General features: G+C 37.8%; 1 protein-coding gene and 1 long non-coding RNA gene across 2 annotated transcripts; one reads left to right on the top strand and one right to left on the bottom strand.

The window, feature by feature from the left end:
• Positions 1-8: 8 nt before the first annotated feature.
• LOC146449918 (uncharacterized) lies at positions 9-14,190 on the bottom strand. The gene is made up of 4 exons (XM_085100988.1): positions 14,077-14,190; positions 6,954-7,287; positions 1,941-1,991; positions 9-1,054 (listed from the first exon to the last, which is right to left on the bottom strand). Exons 1-4 carry the CDS (start codon positions 14,176-14,178, stop codon positions 951-953), a joined length of 591 nt encoding a protein of 196 aa, XP_084957114.1. The 5' UTR covers positions 14,179-14,190; the 3' UTR covers positions 9-950.
• A 121-nt stretch (positions 14,191-14,311) lies between these two features.
• LOC146449919 (uncharacterized) lies at positions 14,312-20,743 on the top strand. The gene is made up of 3 exons (XR_014860460.1): positions 14,312-14,790; positions 15,721-15,931; positions 17,338-20,743. It is a non-coding gene; the product is annotated as an uncharacterized LOC146449919 (long non-coding RNA).
• The last annotated feature ends 1,625 nt before the right edge of the window (positions 20,744-22,368 follow it).

Below are 22,368 nucleotides of genomic sequence, written 5' to 3' on the forward strand. Positions count from 1 at the left end.
GTCTGCAAGTTGACAGGAGTTCATTGCGTTTGTTGAGCGTTGCCATGTCTGGTTTATATAAAATATAGAATTTCTCGGTGTTACAAAGGTTACATCGTTTGGTAAGATTAGTGTAGGATTTAGCCTTGGCTAGGATTTTCCAGGAGATTGAGAAGTCTTTCTTTTGATCTTTTAGCAGCCACAGATGTTTGCTTAGTTCAGTGTCATTTCTTTTGTTCTCATGTTTGAATGACATTTGGTGGTTTCGCCATCGCGTCTTGAACTCCGTGGCGGTAAGGCCGACGTATGTTTCTAAGCTTTCTGCAGTGCTGACGGTGGCTTGGTACACTACGTCTTTGACTAGGCATTCTCCTTTTAAAGGGCATTTGCTTGGCTCTCTGCAGTTGCAGGATTTGTTGGTGGTACTTTCTTCTAGGTTGCGTGTTCTGTCTTAGAATAGTTTTGTTGTGTCCATCGATGATCTGTTTTATGTTGGGTGAACAACTGTAGCTCAGCTTAAGGTTATTTCTGTTGAAAAGCTTTCTTAATTTGTGGTTGGGAGGGAAGCATTTCTTAATTAAATTTAGGAATTCTTTTCCGATATTAGTTTGGACGTTTTTACTAAATGGTGGGTTGAACCATATTATGTTCCTCTGCCTCTTTTTCTTTTCAGTGTTAGTTGATTCTCGCGATTGTTGTTGTGGTGGGTTGAATTTGAGGGTGTATGAATAACCGCTTTTCCGCAGTGCTTCTTGGTAGGGTGGTGCCGCTTTTTTGAAGACTTCTTCATCTGATGAGATTTCTGATAACCGATAACTGATATATATATATATATATATATATATATATTTGTAATGTTTTTAATATTTTTAATATTTTATCGTTTAATTGTTTTAATACCTTTAGTTAATATGCTGTAAAGCGCTTCAAAATATTTTATAATTTTAGCGCTTTAAAAATGTAAATTATTATTAATTATTATAAAACTTAAGAGTCCTAGACAGTGTGGTCGCTCTATTTTCAGGAAAGTAATCACTGTATTTACCTATTCCAGCAACACAACAATCTTCAGAATCTGCAATAATAAATATTTAAAGTCTATACATGACTTGTATAAAGTAAACTCCTTCAAATAGACCACTTTTTGCTTGTTTACCAGATAGATACAATGCCTGAGGACACATGGTTACACATTATTATATTGCCTTCTTGAGTGACTACTGTATCTAGATGTCTATTGAGTAATATGTGACTTGAAGATCCAGACAAAGCTAGAAGTGCTGGGATTAATTATCTTGGTGGTGTGGAGATAAGTTAGACGTTGTCATGTAACAGGGGGAGTAGCCTGGTGTGTACAAATCTAGTTAAACAATTTCATCACAAGCTAGAATCGTGGTGAAATTACAAAATTTCAAAGCAAAAATGACAGTTGGTCATTAAGTATATACATGTAGACTTCTTCGAAGTCCATTTTAGGTTAAACTGCAAGAGAAAATATCACCCTCTATGGCTAAGCTCTTGGCAGACAAAATCTTAAGTCACTATGCACTGCCTTCAGCCTCACCCCACAAGGAATTTTTTCCCAATTAGCAAGAGACCTCTTCATTTTGGAAAACAGAATGCATGGGGTTGAATGAAAAGGAGGTTAAACTCTACATCTTTCCTGCAAGTACATTGTATAGAAGGTCCAGGCCCATAACAAATTGACGAAGAAATGATGCTTGGGGTGAAGAAAACAGTTCCAAAAGGTTAAATGCAAACAAGTTTCTTCAACACAACTTTTGTCCGTTATTCAATGACATAACTTTGCTTCATGTGAAAAATTGATGCTGAACAAATTCAGCAAGGCCAACAAGCTTGAAATCAATTTCTTATGAAAAATATAAATTCAAAGTCTACCATTGAAAGCTTAATTTTTTAGTTGCCACAGGCAATAAGTTTGAGTTTTAACACTGACATACCTCTTGGACAAGCAAACCAGTCTGGTTCTCCAAATAATGCACCTTCATAACCTATAAGGATAAATGTTACTAATTTAAGTATACAGTCATGTAACTGGCTATCATATTTATTTATTTATTTATTTATTCATCTTAGGGTTTTATGATGTAATTTTTATCTTTTTTTTTCAGTCATCTTGTAATTACTGAACTCTGAATCGTACAGTCCAAGTTCAAGCCCTGGCCTGGATCATTGTGTTGTTTTCTTGGGCAAGATATCTACTTTCACAGTGCTTAGACTCCACCCGAGGCACAAATGTGTACCAGCAAAATAATGGTAAAGGGGAACCCTGTGATGGACTAGCTTTTCATCCAGGGGGAAGTAAAATACTCCTAGTTACTTAAGATAAGCTCCCTGTATGGGCCATGGCTCGACGCAAAAAATATATTGCTCTTAGTGTGTTGAACAATTATTCTGCATGAAAAATTACAGTTGTAGTAAAAGAAAAGAAGATAATTTATGTCTCAAATGTGACACTGTGCTACACCTTTTACTTTTTTATTACAGTGGAATCCCGATTTTTCTAACCTCCAAGGGAAACAAAAATTGGTTCGAGGAATCGAGGGTAAAAATGCAGTCTTTGACTAAAGAAGAGAAACGACTTTTGCTTCGAGTTATAAGGAGTATCAAAAAAAAATTAAGGGTTCGAGAAATCGGGACTCCACAGTATTTTGTCTAAGGAAACATTTCACTACCTTTTTACTTTTTGAACGTAATATGATCACAGACAGTGTAAACAGCCACAAGCGAGCAAGCAGTGTCTATTTTTTCTTAGCATGCAATGCAAAAAATGAGAGATCTAGATAGAGTGGCAATAGCCTCCTATGCAGTCACTTTTAGGGGCTAAAGTGTTTTGCTAGCCTCTAAAAACGACTGTGTGGGAGGCTAGTGCAACAAGCGCCTGCCATGTTTTTCCCTGATTTGCATAATTCTTATTTCTCCAGTAGCATGTAGTATTTCAGGAACAACTAGATTCATAATTGCATGTACTTGGGCTTCTCTTTATATGAAAATAAATTTTCTTTACATAATTTAAGGTGGTAGAACTGCTATAAACAGGTCCGTTTTGAGAATAAATTTCACAGATGTACAAGGACTTTTTGAAATAAAAACTACATAGGCTTACTAAATCCATGTCCGAGGTGTCAATTTTCACACCTTAGGTGTGAATTTGGAAATTAATTGCGGGCTCATAAAACTAGAGATTGCCGGTTTACTGTTTTCCTTTGATAGTTACGGAAATAATTTAATTTGGGGCTGATTTATGACAAAAACATCTAATCACCTTAAAATACGGGGTATGCTGGTATTTATTTACGAAGATATAGGGTTAGATATATTTTTATGTGTCCTTCAACTTTGAACAACCATAATTTTGACTTAAATGTCTCGTTCATACCGGGTATTTAAACAACGTTTCCCCAACATAACACAAACAAACGGTGCAAATTTTACGGAGATCTGATAATTCTACACCGTTTAATTGCAGGTACTTTTCTATGTTGTCTGTCACAGCAGCGAAATAAGCAATTTTAATCAGCAAAATTCGCCCTCGAATGCTTGTTTTTTGCTACGCCATATTGAATTCTCATAGGTAGACCGCTGTTCAATGTGTCCATGGGAACATTAACACAATTGCTACGCAAAATCTAGGGATTTTTCCAATTGCTGTCGTAAAAAAACCTGGTGGCGTAAACAATAGCGCTGTGCACTATTACTAAAAATAGATTTTGTCACATTAGATCCCATGAGACCCCCCGCGCAGACTCAGACAAACATTGGGATGTGATAAAGGAAAATGTAGGAGCGAATACTGCCGTAGCAATGCCAAAAAGCGAAAAACTTGGTGAAATCGCGCAGTTAGCGTCCAAGACGGACCGAAATGGTAACCACCAAACACTGCAGTTGGGGTGAATGCAAAACAGACGTGAGGTATCCTGACAAGTGGCCGAAATCCCTCAAAAAGGTTGAGCAATCAGGGAAGAAAGTATTCATTCCATTTCCGAAACCAACACAATTTCTTTACGGAGAAAAACATAACTAGTGTAAAAAGGAAAGAAGATAGACCTGCGCGACTCCCACTCGCGTTTTTTAGCCATGTTCAGTTATAGTTTTGCTATAACGAGTATGTCTTTTAAGAAACGCCCTCTCTTGTATGAGCAGTGCTCCCTGTAAATTTTCTTTTAGCGCTGTATTTTCTTCTTATTAAATGCCATTTATGATTTGGAGGATTTGCGCGATAGTAACTGAACAAAGCCACGTGCTTAAATGTCTCATGTTTTGTATTTTTATCTCAAAGGTCACGACTGGGTTTTGTGTTCTATCTAATTGACCTCTTTGTGTAGCGACTGTCGTTCTTATGCCGTTTGTGGCATTTGGTTCAAATCCTATCCTTACAAAGATAAAAAGAGAGGCTCTACTGCCGCAAGACACTGATTTCAGTGTGTCTTGCGGCAGTATAGCCTCTCTTTTTATCTTTGTAAGGAGAGGATTTGAACCGTGTATAAATAATCATTATCAGACCTTGCAGCTTTTGTATTGCTGGGTCCGGCTATTTAGTGCTTTTGTGGCAAGACGTTGTGTTACTTATCACAGTCATTTGTCTCTTGATCAGCATTGTAGCTTCTTTAAAAGCTCTACAATGCGTTAATTTGAGGGCTAAAGGCCGCTTTAGTTACGGCTGTGTTTTTGTTATCGCTCCGCTCTGTTCTGAAACTGTCAGGTTTGTGTTTATGTTGCAGGAGCTTAGTAATTTCCTTCTGTGCTTTGATTACACCTTAATTAGACTGATTACTGACGCAATTCGTCTGTGTTGCTCTGGCCAGGGACTGCTACGAGTCCTTCAGCCGTTAGTAAATTCTGTGGCATTTTAGGCAATGGTCAGGCAAGACCGCGGTTTTGTGGATCTCTTCAGTTGCCGATTCCTGAGAAATGATAGAGATGAGTTCTCGCGTTTACCGCTTAATTTCAAGCCCCTGCACTTTAGCCACCGTTTTAGTTGCTCAACTGTGTATTCCCGTGGTTCTCTTTTGAATTTAGAGCCAGGAACGTCGTCTTCGTCGGTTAAAACCGTTAAAGATCGAAGCGAACTGCTCGCCATTCACATGTTTTTCCCTACATCTCTTACAGAATATGACTTTGTTTGTCTGAGTCTCGACGGGGTGTGAAATCTCGTGACGTCATTAGTGCACAGTGCTATTGCGAAACGCATAGCAACGCTGTTGCGAAAGAGACTTCATGCTGCGTTTTGGCTTTGACTCAGCGAGGGTCAGACATCAAAACAGCTTCCTTGTAGACTTTGAAGGGCTAAACAAAGCATTGGAATTAGGAAATGTCCAGAAGTTAAAAGGGAAGATGTTGTACCAAAGAAATATTCCCACTTTTCCCTTCAATTTCGCTAGAACTGTGAAGACAGGATTGCATGACGAAAACTGAATTTGTGTAAAATAGCTGTCAACGCAATGTCATATCGACTCGGATTGCAGACCGCTAATTATTAACATCGCAAAAAGGCGCTCGTAGCAACCAATTTCGGCCTTTATTTTCTCCGCTCCTAGCTTAAAACAAACCCTCATCTCTTGCATTTGTTCTTCACTCATAAATATCTTTTGAAACACTGAATTTTTAGGTATGGTTTATTTTTGACCTTATACCAGTTCTACTACCTTAATAAATAAATGTCACGCTGAGGTCTGCCCATTGGTTATATTTTAGTTTATATTTAGCGATTACTCTCAGGTAATCTTAAATCAACACGCTGACTGATTGACTCGTGTCCTGCCATTACATGGCAGCTTCAAATCACTTTGTGTTACATAGCCCAGCATTAATCAAAAGAAAACAGCTACAAATTTGCTTCAAAAGCTTTTATCACTTCAAGATTTCATTAAGAAAAAAAAATACCGTATTTTCTCGATTAAACGCCCCCGGCGTTTATTTAAAACTTGGCCTTACGGACCCAGCATTTATTTGAACCCGGCGTTTAATCGGGTTCCGCCGTTTATTAATGAAGTAAAATTTTCATCATTTTTTGACAAGGCTAAAACAACTAATAAACAAACGCTGGAGGGATCCTCGCAATTTTAGAGACAGCGAGCACTACAACAAAAGAAAGAGAGTGCGTCAGCCATAACGACAGGAACGTGAACATTGCTATATATTTTCAATTTTGTTTTGGTGTACAGCATACATCGCAGTTAATGTTACGCCAGACTTGTTTGTTAAGCATTTATTAAAATAACAAATTAAAGCAGTATACCGTACAGAACGTGCCATAGAAGTGCTTTTCTAGTGAATATCTGTAGTTGTTGGCTCGACGCAAATAAATGCCGTGACCTAAATTAAACGCCGGGACCTTGGACAAACGCCCCCGGCGTTTATTTAAAAATTAGCAGTTTTGACCCGGCGTTTACTCGGGGTCCGGCGTTTAATCGAGAAAATACGGTAATAGTCATAGATTACCTTAATTGATTTAAACTAACTCGGACATATCTGTAACACAGATGAACGAATATACATGTAAAGTACTACAGATAGATGAATCTCTCCTGTCGCGCAAACCTAGGTGATCAAAACATGCAATGTTTGTTTGACAAACATGCACAGTTCCATGCTCCAAACGAACATTTCCATTTGTTTAGTCACCACAGTTGTCTGGGAAACTGTCAGCTTTGAAAAGTAAACATGTGTGAAGAAACGGTCAGGCTTCACGGCTGAGCGCAAATGGTAGTAAGCATTTCAAACTCCATAGATAGTTTGCTCGTATAAAGTTCATGGACCGGTTCCATTCCAAAGTAGACAGTCACCATACTGAGGAACTACCATGGATTTAGCGAATTAAAAATCACAGTAATGGACCATGATGATATTGTATTGAGTTCAGTGTTGAATAAAACAATGAAACAGCCAGCTATGTAGGCTAGATATTTACAAGAAGCTTCAGTTGGTGAAAAACAAAGCAGTGGTGTACCTACCTATATAAAGTCCATCCACTTTGCAATCGGCAGGTGTTTTCAACCCTGCAACTCCATTGACCTTATGGTCCTTGTTCATTAAACAGTACCCATTTTGACCAAGGAGTGGAAGAAAGATATTTTGGGCAATTTTGACATTTAAGTCTCTTTCTTTAGTATCCACTCCCACTTTGACTGTGGCTGAAATAACATCATCTGTAAGTCGCTTGAAAGCCTGATCGTATGACTTGTAGGCTTCTTGTTTTTCAGGCTCAACATTTTCCCTTGCAAACTCCTTGTCCAAAGGGAATAGCTCATTAAATTTTAAGAAATGAAAGGAACCTTCGGATGAACCCTATAAGAAGAAATGGTATCTCACTTAATAAGATTTATAGCATTCTTGTCCATAAATTATTGCACTGTACATGTACTGCTAATTTAATTTGTTATTGAAGATTTTAATAATATAATTTAAAATAATAATTATAGTGCGCTTTTTACTAGGTGATCAAAAGTGCATTACAACAATAAATAACCAAAAAATCTACCATAAAATTTAAAAATAATCACTACAATATTTGTTTATATATACATATCTAAGAAATATTTAAAGCTAATTTAAAAAGATAAGTAGAAATACATGTGATCATGCGGAGGCTTACATGAAGAACGTTCCATAAAGCAGGGCTACAAATAAATTTTTTACCTTGAAAGGACATGTGTCCGACTAGGGCACCATTTTGGTCGGACAAAAGGAAAATTCGGTCGGACCTAACCACAAAGGTACATTTGAAAGAGTAGCGTATAAAAAAGGCAAATTTTATTTGTAAATGATATAGTCAAATGTTGATACAAAAATTTGGCCGGACAAAATGTCCGACCAAGGATGCGATTTCATCGGACATTGGCAAATTTTGGTGGGACATTGCGATTTCATCGCACATTGGCAAATTTTGGTGGGACATTGTCCCATGACCGACAGTTATTATTATATTACAGTTATTTTTCTGATTGGTCAGTTTCTGATACGGTCAAAATTAGACAAAATCTTGCTTTTCTTATTTTTTACAAGAATTGCGGATTAATTCTGTGGCTAAGAGCGAAGTGTTTGTTGAAAATTGCTCGGCTTATAGTTGAGTATACATTGAATCTTCACTCTTACAATAATTATTTTTTGGCGCAAATACTTGGCTATAAGTCGAACCCCTTTCTTACTGAGATTTGGCCAGTTTTTCAGAAAAAAAAAATTGACCATATAAACAACAGGCCGTCTTGACATTAAAACATCTAAATTGACAAACAACAACAACAACAAAAAACATTTCTATGTGTGATTTATTTTGATACCAGTGCCTCCCTCATATGAGAAACGTAGCTGTTTACTTGTTCTTGAAACATATTGCAACATTCTGCCGACCCCACTTTAGAAACCGACAATATGCAAACTTGATGTTATCCGCACTGTAATAGAAGCCAACGAATTTTCTTCGACATCGTAAGACACTGCTGGTGTTTATTTTTGCGTGATCTTGTGAATCCGTTGAATCTAAGTTGTTTAAAACGAAAACATTAATAGTTTTACTTCGAAATAATTATTACATGTTACTTTGGGCGAACAATACTCAGTTCTAATTGAAACAACTCACAAATGAATATCAAGCTGCACATACCTTTTGAGAACAAAATTCGCTTCCGACAAAATTGAAGCCACTGTTACTAACCTCGGTACACTTTCAAAGTGCGACAGTACTTTTATTCAAAACTAGCCGCAATTAAATTCATCTGCTAATATTATCTAAAGCCACGACAAAAATTTCCGGGCGGGTGTTTATTTGAAATTTATAACCGTAAGTTGTCAGCTGCCATTTTGAGCCTCAGAAACGGCGAAATGAGTCCAACAACGCTCAACTATATATAAAAAACAAAGATGGCTGTAAATCGAATCTCAAGCCTCAAATATTCATACTTTATAAGAAACGATTTGATTGGTTCTTGACCTTGATAATAGCTCCAATCTGATTGGTGTGACATACAAACATACACTGAAACATACATGAATGAAAAACTGAACTTCACATAGCCCACTTGCGCTGACATATTGTTATTTTTCACGAAAATAACTCAAAAAGGAAAAATTCTCGGAGTTCGTTGTTAACTGATAATATTTAAAAACTGACGAAGCATGAAAGTGACTCAGAATGCAGGAAATGGCATTTCTGAGAACTCAGACTCAAAATTTCCCGGGGGAACATGCCCCCGGACCCTCCCAGCAAAATTCACATTCACCGTCAATTTTTTGTCCCACTGAGCGTCACTGAAGTCCCGTTACAGCCTTGTGAAAAAAAAACCAGTTTCTTGTAAAAAAAAAAGGAGCGATGATGATGGTACACTACTAATTAACGAAATATGTCAATGACAACATCTGCAACTGTTGTTATGCGGTACTGGTCTTGAGAAACAAGTGACATCGAGACAGCGCTGTGTTTTGTGCTATGGTTTGAGTGTGGTAAAAAAAGGAAATTTACTAGAGTATTCAGTGAAGCTCATTGAGAATAGCTACATATGATGTCCACAATCAGCTAAACACATTAAATAAGAGCCTAAAAATTTGGCTGAACTTAGCAGCGATGTTGATCCCCTGCTTTTTCACAAATGCCCTCGACTATCTGAGAGCTTGGAACAGGCTACTATGTAAACAAAATAAAAAGTCTGCATGTGTAAGAAAGAAAGGAGAGAATTATGGCCTGGTCGGGGGGGAGGGTACACTTTTTAAAATAAGAATTAAAAAGTGGGGTCTTATTTTTATATGACAATATTTTTTTTTTTTGGGGGGGGGGGGGGGTTCAGTTTTGATGAGTAGCACAATCACCGTACCCATTTCTGTAACATGCCGGAAAATAATGAAATTTTTAATTTTGGGGTATAATCACTTCTTTTGGTTTATTTGAAACTCATACTTACAAATCTTACTGATTTTTAGGAAAATATTACATTTTTGTCTTGTTAAACTGAATTTTTAATTTACCCCCTTGCGGGCGTGGTCTTTCCTACAAATTACCAATTTTGTGTTCACTGGTACAAGTAAAAAGTAAAAATGGAATGTTTTGACCTCTAAACAGATCTTTTGGACTACATAGAGGCTAATATCTCCTCATTCAGATCTACTGGCACTCTAAACACTGTCTTTCTACCCCTCTTTACAACATGAAGATTGCTCAATATCCAGAAAAATTAATTTCCCTGAAAAATGTCTCAGGCCTCCCCTGTAACATTCATATCAGGAGAGGTTACTAAGCTTTTTCTTCGACACGAAAGCATGGCGTCTTTGCGAAGTAAACTGCAGATTTCCAAACGCTCTTAGCGGGGTTAATGGCCGTACTCCGCTTTCAATATGGCGTCAACATCACGAAAAACGTAGCGACTCAATCAAAAGGTAATATTTTGGCCGTTTTCAAAGCTATGAGGATGAGAGTATGGAAATAACAAGGGGAACTTGTGAGCATTCAGATCCGCTCGGTTTCCTAACCCGATTGTACCTTGTTTGGATCACGGCGGTGAATTAAAAGGTGAGTCCTCAAAAAATATTATTGCGTAATTGCATTTCAATAAACCGTAGCGACTTCTTTGAGCTATCATTTCTCTGCTTATAGTTGATGCCTTTGACTGATTTTTCCCTATGTTAAAACATTAAGTATGAGCATTTAGTTGATATGTTTTTATTCCCTCAGATATCAACTTGAGCTCTACTACGGACAACAACATAGTGAACCTCTAAATTCTTCAACGCAGCGTTACAGGAAGGATACTCCAGAAAGATGAATCCTTTAAATGTGTTTTGATAAACTGGAAATGTTGAAATTTTGCTCAAATGTATTGTTTATTGTGTGTTATCACTAGGTATAATCCGTTTGGCCATACAAGCTTCCTTTTTTATGAAAAATGTTTTTGAAAATTTTTACCGCGAAGATTGCGTTACGAGTTACAGTCAAAATTTGCCCATTTTCTCATCTTTTCCCGTTATTTTTTCAAAAATAAAAATGTAGTTTACCCTTTTTACACTTTTATGGTAATTAACAATGTCAACCACAGCTTTATGCAAAAATCTAGCTTTATTGAAGATGTTTGATAGAATAAATCAATGAAAGTTTTCCTACCACCCCCAAATGGGCATGGTGATTGTGCTACTCATCTTTTGAAACACAAAATGTTTTGAAAAACCATCGCCCCCCCCCCCCCCCCCCAACGTAATAAACGATTTGTCTTATCAAATGGAAATTTTTTTCCAATCCAGGCTTGAAACCTACTTTTGCTATTCGAACTATCGCATAATGTATGGGGCTGTGCGGAAATCTTACCTACATTTGCAGTGTTTATAGAACAAACAAGATCTACCTTCTATAGGGAAGGTGAACCGCGTGGAATTTAATTTTTCTTGTTTACCTTAAACGAAATATTGACAAGTAGCTTTAGCAAAAGTACCTGCACGAATGACAAATATATCTGGAGCATGCGTGACTCACGCCGAAATCGAACGAGCGGGGTTTTCCCCTTATCAATGACGTAATCAAAATGTGCCAAGGCATGCTCCCATTGTCACATTACTCGGCAATAAATTATGAATTCCCGAATAGAAGGATTGGCGGTTTAAAAAACACGAACACAGGATATATTCCTATTAGATAAAAAACATTCCCGCCTTAAAATATAAAACCACGTGCAAAATAACAGTTATATTGAGCAAAAGGAAAAACACTGCCCGCTGAATTTTCTCTGGTGCTCAGTCAAGCGTGCCACACAGTTTGAGGCATCCACAGCTATTTTTAGCACGGCCGTGTGAAAATTCACGCTGGAAAGTTTTGCATATATAATTACAAATAAAGGTTTGAAACTGTATTTACTTTGCGATGGAAGCTGTTTCTCTGAGCAGCAAAAATAAATACTTCACTTCTTGGAGACTTGAAAATCCCAAAACCTGTTGAACTCACCTTTTAGAGAAACAACACTGGGATACAGCTGAGAACGTGGACCAACGTTATGCGCATGCGTAGAGGTAAAAACATCTTGTTCTAGAATAAATACTACCACAAGGAAAGCAGATGCTCTCTTGAAACAAATATATGCCCGTTCTCATAATTAAAAATTAAAAGTAACGTAGATCCACGTCTTGTTTTTCTTAGTGCGTATGGTCAAATGTTCCACACCCCCTACCCCCTCACACAGATAACTATTGACTGACACTAGTAATTAATAAATTAATATGAATATCTTAATCAAATTAAATTACCAATTGCTAGAACCGAAGCCCAGCCATTGTTGGCCGAGGTAGAGGCCCGGGCCCTGATTAACCGACAAAACTAAAAAAAAAAAATACACGGCTTGCAGAAGACGAACTGCTGGGGCTCATGCCCCGCGCGGTTAAAAATAAATAAAATAAATAGACTGCAGAACACGAACCGCTGGGGCTCATGCCCCACGCGGTTGATAAAGTCTTGCTGTTGTTCGTCCGTTGGATGTATTTAACAATTATCCTGCGAAATCGTGCGGAATATCGCCTGATACTTAGCCGACGAGGCCGTAGGCCGAGTTGGCTAAAATCAGGCGATTAATTCCACAAGATTGAGCAGGATAATTGTTTTATTATTGAACACATTGATAACAAAGCACAGACGGGTTTATGGCAGAAAAGCTGAAGGCGATCTAATTTGTCAAAAAAAAAAAAAAAAAACAGAAAAAAGAAACTTGTAACATTTTCCCACGTGCCGACCGGGATGAATGAAAGTGGCAGCTTTGTTCAAGTTTGAATGAAATCGAGAGCGTTTTGCATCAAGTTAAAAAATTGAGTACTCGTGTTGTGTGCCAATCGCTCCGGCAAAATTTTCTACAAATCTCTAGCCTCAAAAGCTAAAACCAAACAGTATTTTGAAGCTGCGAAGAATTTGTTGTGTCAGCTGGGCTGAGCTAAAAGACTGGAAAAGCTTTTCAACGATTTCTCGGGTGAGTGTTTCTTTGTTTACTACGCACGCAATTTCATGATCTTTCCTCAGTGTTTTGACAAACGCATCTAGTGCCTTGTTGCTTGCAAGAACTCTGGATCTTTTATGAAACTAAACGGTTTTTCAAGTGGGTCTAGATCTGATGTTTCTAGGAATAATTACTTTGTACACCGTCTATCTTTTTGTCTGCCAGAAAGCTAAAATTTCTCGAGGCACTTCAGTGCAAGCTCGGATTTTTTTCAGGTGGTTTTCTCCATCTCTTCAAGACGAGTCGAGATCTCTGTTTAACGGTTGCGAGAACCAATCTAAGGAAATACATCCACTGTTTGTAATTTCTGAGCCCTAGAATACGGGACAATCCAAAAGTGTTTCAAAAACAATACTTTAACATACGTTTTTGCTGAACTGTAAGCTTAATTTGCCAGTTCATAAATAGAAAGGAAAGCAGTAAAAGATTTTGTACAAACGATTACAATTCTTATTTAACAGCAACCTTGGTTGTCTTTGTTGTGTTCAGTATAAAACAGCGTTATTTATAGTTTGGTGTTCTTCCGAGGTCGTTACTTTTTGAAAGCGCTCTGCCATTTTTCTCCCGGACGCATGAAAACTACGTATATCGCAGGATATCTGTTGTGTGCGGACGACATATATTGAGCTCGCAATGACCATATCACAATGTGTTGAATAATAAATCACAATATGTCTGTTCCCTCGTGAAAACAGTTCAAAGAACATTTAGATCTAGACATAAATTCTTCTGCCACCTACATTTCGACCAGAATAACCCGGCCTTAACTTCGTCAGGGTGAATAACTGAACCGTACGCTACACATGCCACCAGTACACTGTAAACTATAACGAGATTTAAAAACGCGCTACATAACTGTAACGAGGGTTACGTTTTTTTCGCCAACGAGTAGTTTCGCCAACGTCGAGTCGTGCTCACGCTTAAAGAACGAGAAATTTTTGTGTTTTTCTTCTGTAGTATAGTGATAGTTAATTCGGGATTTGCTCAGCATTATTTCAATTTAGTGCAGCTGATTCATCACTATCATCTGCGTTGGAGAACAGACAACTTGGCGAAAAAACCAGTTGATGTAACACTGTAACAAAATATATCAATAAAAAGATAATGTCTCATGTTGCCTTACTTCGATGAATTCTGGATGAAATCGAGTTTGGGAGAAAGACACACCATAACACATTGGATACTCGTCCCTGACGTATCCAAAATACACTCCTTGGACGTCCATTTTGCGCTGACGCGACGCCAGGAGGTGAATCCACGCCTAAAACCACGACAGAGCGCAAAAACTGCTGATTGGTCAATAAATAATGACGTAAAGCGAGTTACTTTTCTGATCTGCGGCTGCGCAAGGCTGCTCACAGTAATTAGAAATCGATCGACCGATGGACGATTTCACATTTTGATTATAAACCAGGGTGTGCTCTTGGAAAGATGCAGAACACATCAGGGCAGAACTGTTATTCGTAATATCAGTAACACCCGTTTCAGGGAAACGTGGATGACAAGACCTTTTTATTTTGCTACGTATTCTTCGCACAAGAGACCACGCGGGACGGCACGACGGTGTAAAATCTGCAAGCTCAATTATTTTTCTTGCCGTTGTGCATTTTGTTTTTGTGGAGAGTGAGTCCTCCAGCTGATTTGCAAATCTTCCCACAACCATCCTGGTCACAGATATAAACTTTTCTTACGGCAGCCCCAACTGGTTGTGGATGAACCGCGTGAACGGTGGCGGAAGGCTTCTGCGTTCACTGCCAAGGAAGGAATATCCCATAGACAGTGAACGCTGATCTAATGTAACATCCAGTGCTGGGAAGTAATATGGCTGAAAGAAAAGGTAAGTTAAACATGAGCAATCATGTTCTGCATCCACCTTACAAAATGCTCTCTTGTGTTCTCCTGCACTCCAGATAACCTGCATAGTTACAAATTAAAATGAGGATCATCATCTTGTTTTTTTTTTTTTTTTTTTTTCTGGGGGGGGGGGGGGGGGGGCTAGTGTAAAAACATTTCCAAGTTTCTTCTTTTTACCAAAAAATACTATTGCACAAGTAAACTGAACAAACTGGAAATTTAAGCATGTTCCTGTTCTTCATACTGCACTGTAAAATATATCTGCACGAGAATAGTGCACACCTAATTTGCAATTTCCTCGTGGAACCTTAACTGTTTGTCCAAGGGTGTTCCATACTTCAGTAAAGAGGTCAAACAGGTATTTTGCTGACTTCAGTGAGAGCTCTGTAGTATTTTGATTTCCACTGCCTCTCAGGTAGGTTGGCAAAAACCATGTGTTGAAGTCTGCGTCAAAATGCCTTGCCCTAAGTGCATGTGCAATTGTAGAAATGAGTCTTGACAGAGCCCAGATGGGTACACAACTATGCGAGAAAGAATGTATTTTGCCAAAAATTATATACATGACTGATCAACTACCCTGCAGAACTGGGAGGCATACATGTAGTTAACAGTATTTTAAATGATAGTGGTAGGCAAATTCTAAATACTGTTTGCAGTGGCTTATATTGTCAGATACATCATCACAACCCAAGTACATGTAACCTGCTCTTACACTTAGCTAAGAGAGTTTAAAGTATAAAAATGTAATATTCATTGGTTGTCCTGTGTTTTTCACTCTCACTTTATTAAAATCATAATGAGGCAAATCTTTGACACTCAAATAAATATTAGAATTAGAAGGTATAAGAATTCTGTCTTACTGTCGTAATACTGAATGAAAATTTTCCACTTTTTTCTCCGTAAAAATCTGCAGAACCTGTTGGATCCTCTCACCAAGGTCATTGTTTTGGGAAATATGGAACAGAAGGTCACTCAGTTGGCACGTGTTGCTTTGTCATAGTTTCTGTGCCGAAAGTTGATGAATATCATTGATGCTTTCAGCATTGACTTCAGCCAGGCGTCAAAGTTCCCACCACGAAAGAATGTTGTGTAGAAAAAGAAATTAAAGCAACTTATCTCATCAAGTAGGTTCACCAGCATTCCATGAGAAGTTTTTCCTTTTGAGGTTTTTTATAAAGTGTCCATTCTTAGACCTAACATGTGACTGCTTGAAGGAATTTTAAGATGGTTCAGGATTATATTTTTATTTCCTGAATCATTATTTTGTGTCTATTTTTATTACACGTTGAAAGTCCAGCAGCAACTGCAACTACAATTTAACAGGAAAATTGAAACCTTACAACACTGAAGAATATCTCTGACTTAAAGAAACATGGCTTGTTATGGTGAAAGAAATTTGGAAATGCACTGAATAGTCCTAAGCACAGGGTTGAAAAGTGTAGTTGTGAGAGTGCTCTTCTTCCACTAGTGTCATCAGGGTTCACTTGAGAATTTTCCTGGTTAGAGCTTTTTGCATAAGTTTCATGCCAGTTTTTGTTGTTGTCGTTGTTGTTGTTTCTTGGCATTAGTTTTTATGAACTTAAAAAAGTAGTTAAAATAGTCCAGTTCTTGATTGTTGTTTAATTTCAATTCAGTTATTTATTTTGAACAATGGTGAGTTCAAGTCATTTGCAACTACAGCCTGTACCTTCATTGCCATATGCACCTTTTTTCTGACATGACTCATGTTTGCTTTTGCTAAATATTTCTCGCAGTTGTTTATTGTATGTGGATGGCAACTGTACCCAAGTACCATACCAGACATCAAAGATGAATTTCAACTGCAATCCATTTGCTTTCTGCATGGGACAGTTTTTCTACCAATTAAATCAAAATGGCATACAGTTGAACATCTACTCTGTGAAGGAATTTGTTGAAGGCTTTCTCTTTGTATTCAAGATTGATAATAACAAAATCAGACTACTTGTATCTCCATCATAAGGAAAGGTGTTTGTCTCCTCATAGAAGAATTTCTATAATAAATATTTACATGTATAAATGGGATGCTATGGAAAAATATTAGTAATTATTATTAGTTGTGTCAAACAGAATGCAATAAGTAACAGGATTACTGGAAGTTTCCATTCAGTAAATGAGATATGGGTAATAGTACAATTTTTGTATAGAAGCTGGGTGTGTTCCATCCTTTTGCGACTTCTTCAGGGTTTATTCTAGACATTTTGCAATGAAGGCCCTCCTCTGTAATTTTTTTGGGGACCTTTTGTCTAGAAAGAGGGCCCAAGAGTAGGGGCCCCATAAAAGATATTTGAACTTCTTTGTACAGTCTATTCTGAAGCAGCCAGTAAAGCCCAGAAAAAGAATGCAGAAACAAACACAAAGGAAACAAATTGCAAAAATCTTGCAAAGCCACGCTCTAGAATAAACCCTGCTCTTTACTAATAGTTAAGTACACGACAATCTTGTATCATTTACAGTGAGAAATCACAAGTTTACTTCTACTTTTATTTATAATCATTGTTATTTGTTACAGGTTCATTCTGACAGTGTATACCTGATTTCTAAAGAAGCTAAGGCTGTGCAGTATAGCAACTACCCGTGTCCTTTGCAGACTTGTCCTTTTCGTTGTTTGTGTTTCCTTTTCCTCATTAAAGATTGCGTGGAAGATGTCGTCAAAAAGCTGAGGAGCATGGCTTTCGCAAAATTTCTTCATTTCATCTGGACTGTAGAGGTGTTCTCCACCTTGAGAATAGTGCTGGACTAATGATCTGTGGAACTGCTGCACAAGGGTGCTAAATGCTGTGTCTCCTTAATAAATGTCAAAATGTAAAGCAATATTTTATTTCCATATTCAAAGGCAAATGTTTCTTTCAAATCTGTTAATTTTTCTTTGTAACAATTATTTTACATTTTACTGGTAGCAGTCAAATGTTGTGGGGTAATGTTATTATCCATTCTGCTCATTATTTCATTAAACAGAATCAGGTGTTATTATTTTGATGACCGTTTTGATAAGTAACCCATAGAAATATTATTACTTTGGGAGGGTGGCTGTGTACCACCCCATTAGGGCCATTTCATTTGAAGTGTGAAGTTTACTGCTCACTTTTTTGTATTTAATGGCCTTAGTTTTTTCACTTCATAGGCAGTTTGACTAGTGCCATTAGCATGGCATGAAAGCAATAAATAGGTTACCTTTAATTTTCTTTTGAAGCATGGTGTTTTCCTCTTTCAATTCACTGTTCATTTCTTGTTGCTTTATTTGAAGTGCCATTAAAGAGGCGTTGTGACGAGTAATTTCTGTCAGGAAACAATCCTTTCAGTGTTTAATGATGGAATTATTGGTTGCTCCTTTTCATATTAGTACAAATTTCATTTATATTTTACATGAATAACAACCATTGTTATTCCCAGTAATAATTTCATTTTAAAATCTTGTAACATTTTAGTCCTTGGAAATAATTTTGTTCATTCTTAGTTTATAGTTGTATCTAGATTGTTACCTCTGAAAAGCCCCTTGAGGGGTAGCCTCCCACGCAGACGTTCTTAGGGGTTCGTCACGCGTTTCTGTTCGTGGGGCAGGAACGCGTGACGAACCCCTAAGAACGCCTGAGGCTACTTGAGGGGAGGGGTTAAAAAAAAATTAAAGCCCTTTGTTTTATTCCATTTCTCATACCTTTTTGGGAGGGATGTATCCCCTCTGCTGACAAATCCTCTCGTCTCTATCTGCGAAAGGTAGATGTTCCTCGCAGACGAGAGTTCCAGTGCGGCTTTCAAAAAAATCAAAAACTGAAAACAACCGGTGGGGGCATTTTACAAGAGTACCTTTGCAGGCACCGCTACGACAGGGATATTGTTGAAGTAGTATTAGTCTGAACGTCGTATCGCGTATTGCTTTTTGCACAACACAACTTCGTGTAAAAGCCCACAGGCTCGTGCGTTTTCCCTGGAAACAATGGACAAATTTACCCAACAATCACTGGTGCCAGATGTCTGGGCATTTTTTCTCAGTGTTCTTGGGGCCTTCAGACATTGCATGACTAATTAGTTATTGTTTGTTTTTTTTACGCAAACGGAAACTCCATGACGACTGCAAAACGGTGACTTGAGCAATCACTCGGTACACAGATAAATAGTCAACACACTTTAATAAGCCTCCAGAAATTAAGTTAAAAGGCAAATAAAGTCAAAACCTCGAAAAACTACATTTTAAAACGTCAAAAGACACAAATACATGAAAACTTGCATATTACAGTTAAAAATAAGGCTTAAAATAAAAGTGGCCGCATTGCTAAAACATTACGTTCTCAAAGTTCAGCCTTCAATACTTACAAAATCCAAAAACTTGCAAAGAAGAAGCCTCCGTTTATCCTCTGTAAGCATCAGAACAAACGTTCAACTTTAAAAAGCTTTTGCAAATTTTCATAGAAACGAAAAAAAAGTCGTATTTGATATGTTGCACGAAAGGTGTTTATCCGTGACATTTCCAGGGCCGTACCTAGCGCGGGGGCAGAGGGGGCAGCTGCCCCCGCCAGGAAAACTCAATTAGTTTCTAACATCACACTGATCACAAGAAAATCGACTAATTGACTGAAAAAATATTCCTTCAATGTGAATTCCAAATAATTATTTTGGAAAATCTTTTGAGGCAAAAGCCAGTACCGGTTTTCTTATGAAAATAATGATTTTGTCAGTTTGTGCTGCCTATGGTTTAGAATTTGGTGTGTAAATAAAGACTGACAAGCCTACGCCACTTTCTGGCGCGTGTTTTAGTCTTTTTAAATCTAGGTTATACAAGTATATTTTTTTTCAGAGATAAATTGGTTTTAAAAGCCTGCCCTGCTCGCAAGTATTTGTAGCGGGTTTGGATTTAACCATCACATGTTCATCATCCGTCAGCTCATTTGCACCTAATGATTTTTGAGTTTCCTCTTTTGAATTCTGTAGCCGCTGCTAATTACACTCAGCTCTCTACTTTATCACTTTATTCGAAAACTTCACCATTCCAAACACATCCCGACGGTAAACAAATCCGTACCAGAACGGTTCTTGAAATACAAAGATTAAATAAAAGATGTTAAAAAATACTACAAGTAACGACATGGAATAAGCAACTGAGAAACAATAGAAAACGAACGACTAACATAAAAACGGCGAAACACAACTTTACAACACTGAAAATGACGCGCACACTAAAAACTTATGCAAAGAAAACTGGCTTAAAAAGGGTAAAAGGAGTGTCAGAAAGGCTCTTTACATACATAATAATCTTTAAAGGTGTGGGGGCGAAAGGTATGAAAGATGTAGCACAAACAAATACAACAAAAGTAGGTGTAAATTAGGCGCGCAGAAAAAGCTATAACTCGCTGTAACAAATTCTCTTCCTTTTGAATATGATCTCTTATTCCGCGTGTTCGACGACGGTGTTTTTATGCCACATAGGGCATTTCAGCTGGGTTTGGCTTGGATCTTTTAAGTGCTTGATAGTTTTAACTGCCTTTCTTGTTGAGATTTGTGTAATGTTAGGACAGAAATTAATCATTGCCTGTATCATGCAATGAGCTTCATTCTGTAATTGTTGGAATGCCGGGCCCGACTATTAGTGTTTGTCACAAGGAGTAGTGTTTCTTGGCACGGCTATTTGGTTTTTTGGTTCTCTAGTAATCGTTGTAGCGTGTTATAGAGCTATGCAACGTGTCACAGTAATACTGAAAAGGCTTGAATTGTATTTAAATAACGAGTGTGTTTTTGCAAATGCTTCGCTCCACTGATATAGTGCGTTTGTATTGTGGAAGCTCAGTGATTTTCTCCCTTTGTTTACAGCAGTGTATCGACTGTGTTTTAAAATGAGAAACAATATTTACTTCAAGCTAAACAAGATGTTAACTCCATAAGAAGTCATGGCAATTTAAAAAAAAAAGCTTCGGTGTGTTTTTTTTCTCTAAACGTCGTAGAGGCAACTTTCTGTGTAGGAGTGAAAACAAAATTAATGTTCAACTAGAAACCCTGTCTACATACGGTAGACCCCTGTGAGGGGTGTGCGGAGTTTGCCCCCACAGACAAAAAATCCTAGGTGCGGCCCTGATTTCTCTTTTCTGACCTTAAAGAGTAAGCGTAGACCTTAAGAAATGCAAAAATCCGTGCTTGCTTTGAACAAAATGAATGCGTTAAGTCCTCTAAATGTCGCTGGTGTAGAACTACAACTATTAAACCGATGTTTTCATGAAATGCTCCACAGCTGGCGGACTATAATGTAGAATTCTGAAGTTCTGAGAGCAAGGACAGCGGCGTAACGGCCTTTCGCATGACGTGTCTTATTTTGATTCGTCGTCCGCCATTTTTGAAAATCGAATGGCGGGAAGAAGACCGGAATCTATTGCGCATGCCCAGCGGTTTTTGCGCTCTGTCGTCTTCACTGGCAAAAAATGTCTGATTGGTTGAAATTCAACCACGTGACTTAGTAGCTCAGCTTGCGCGCGGAGCCTGGACAGCAACAACAATCCCAATCAAAATGGCGGCCGATGATCTGCATGATGGCGGAGTTTTCAAAATTTTACGACCAGCCTGAAAACATAAGCGTAAAATTTTCAAAGTGTCTTTGTCGAGAAATCTCTGTACCGTAGTTTTTTTGTGCCGAGGAATTAAAGTTTGTACAAGAAAGGAAGAAAGGAGACAAACACAAACGTTTATCGCGAGATCAGAAGGGTGTACGTGAGATTTCTTGGTCTCGGCCAAGAGCTGTACTTGTGGAGTAATGCTCATCTGCCGGTTTAGGAAGAAAAACCAGAGCAGGTGAAGAGTACCATGGTAATTTAAGAGAATCCGATGAGTCTACGACTCGATTTTCGAGTAGAAACGTAAGTAAATATTTAATTGCGCGGTTTACCTTTGTCACTGGATGAGAGCCTCTCGAGAAGCAAATGAATACTGGTAATGCTGATGTCTAATATCACAAGAAATGTCTCAAGATTTTGCACCTTTTATGTGATAGGATAGGGGAAAATGTCCCCACTTACCGGCCCACATTTCCACTCCAAAGCTACTATCTTTCGGACATTTCATTGCGACCTTAAGTTAAGAGAAAATTCTACGAACAAACACTATACTTGACTATCTGTTCTTTTTATTTCAAAGACAGGCTACAAACTCTGTCTCTACAAAACAACTGATGTGGGTTTCAGTGAGTGATTGTTATTCCAATGAGGTCTAACAACAGACCTGAAGTAGCTATGTTATTGCCGTTAATGTAGATGTTGTGGTTGAAATTTTTGTTTGGTTAAGTAAAATTTTCCTTTAGTTTATCCCCATAACCATAAATTACCAAACACAAAAAGGAAGGAAAATAAAAATAAAAGTGAATAAAAGTGAAATTTGAGCCACAATATAAACGTGATTAAAAAATGGTACGTTACACTGAAATTTGTGACTTGTGTTTTACTTGTGTGTACTTTCAGAAATAATATGCATGTAAATAACCACAAAGCACATGCACACATGAATGGAAGGAATGTCATGTACACGGTATTATTCCAGACAGAAAGTGTCCATTGATGCTTAACAACAT

The sequence above is a fragment of the Pavona decussata genome, unplaced genomic scaffold (genome assembly GCF_977016875.1).
Source record: "Pavona decussata unplaced genomic scaffold, jaPavDecu1.1 SCAFFOLD_549, whole genome shotgun sequence".
NCBI lineage: Eukaryota > Metazoa > Cnidaria > Anthozoa > Scleractinia > Agariciidae > Pavona > Pavona decussata.

Coding starts and splice junctions, on each gene's coding strand:
- LOC146449918 (XM_085100988.1), bottom strand. CDS start 14,178: ATGGACGTCCAAGGAGTGTATTTTGGATACGTCAGGGACGAGTATCCA. Junction 7,288..14,076: donor TTCATCCAGAATTCATCGAA/GTAAGGCAACAT, acceptor TTCTTCTTATAG/GGTTCATCCGAAGGTTCCTT. Junction 1,992..6,953: donor AGTGGATGGACTTTATATAG/GTAGGTACACCA, acceptor TTATCCTTATAG/GTTATGAAGGTGCATTATTT.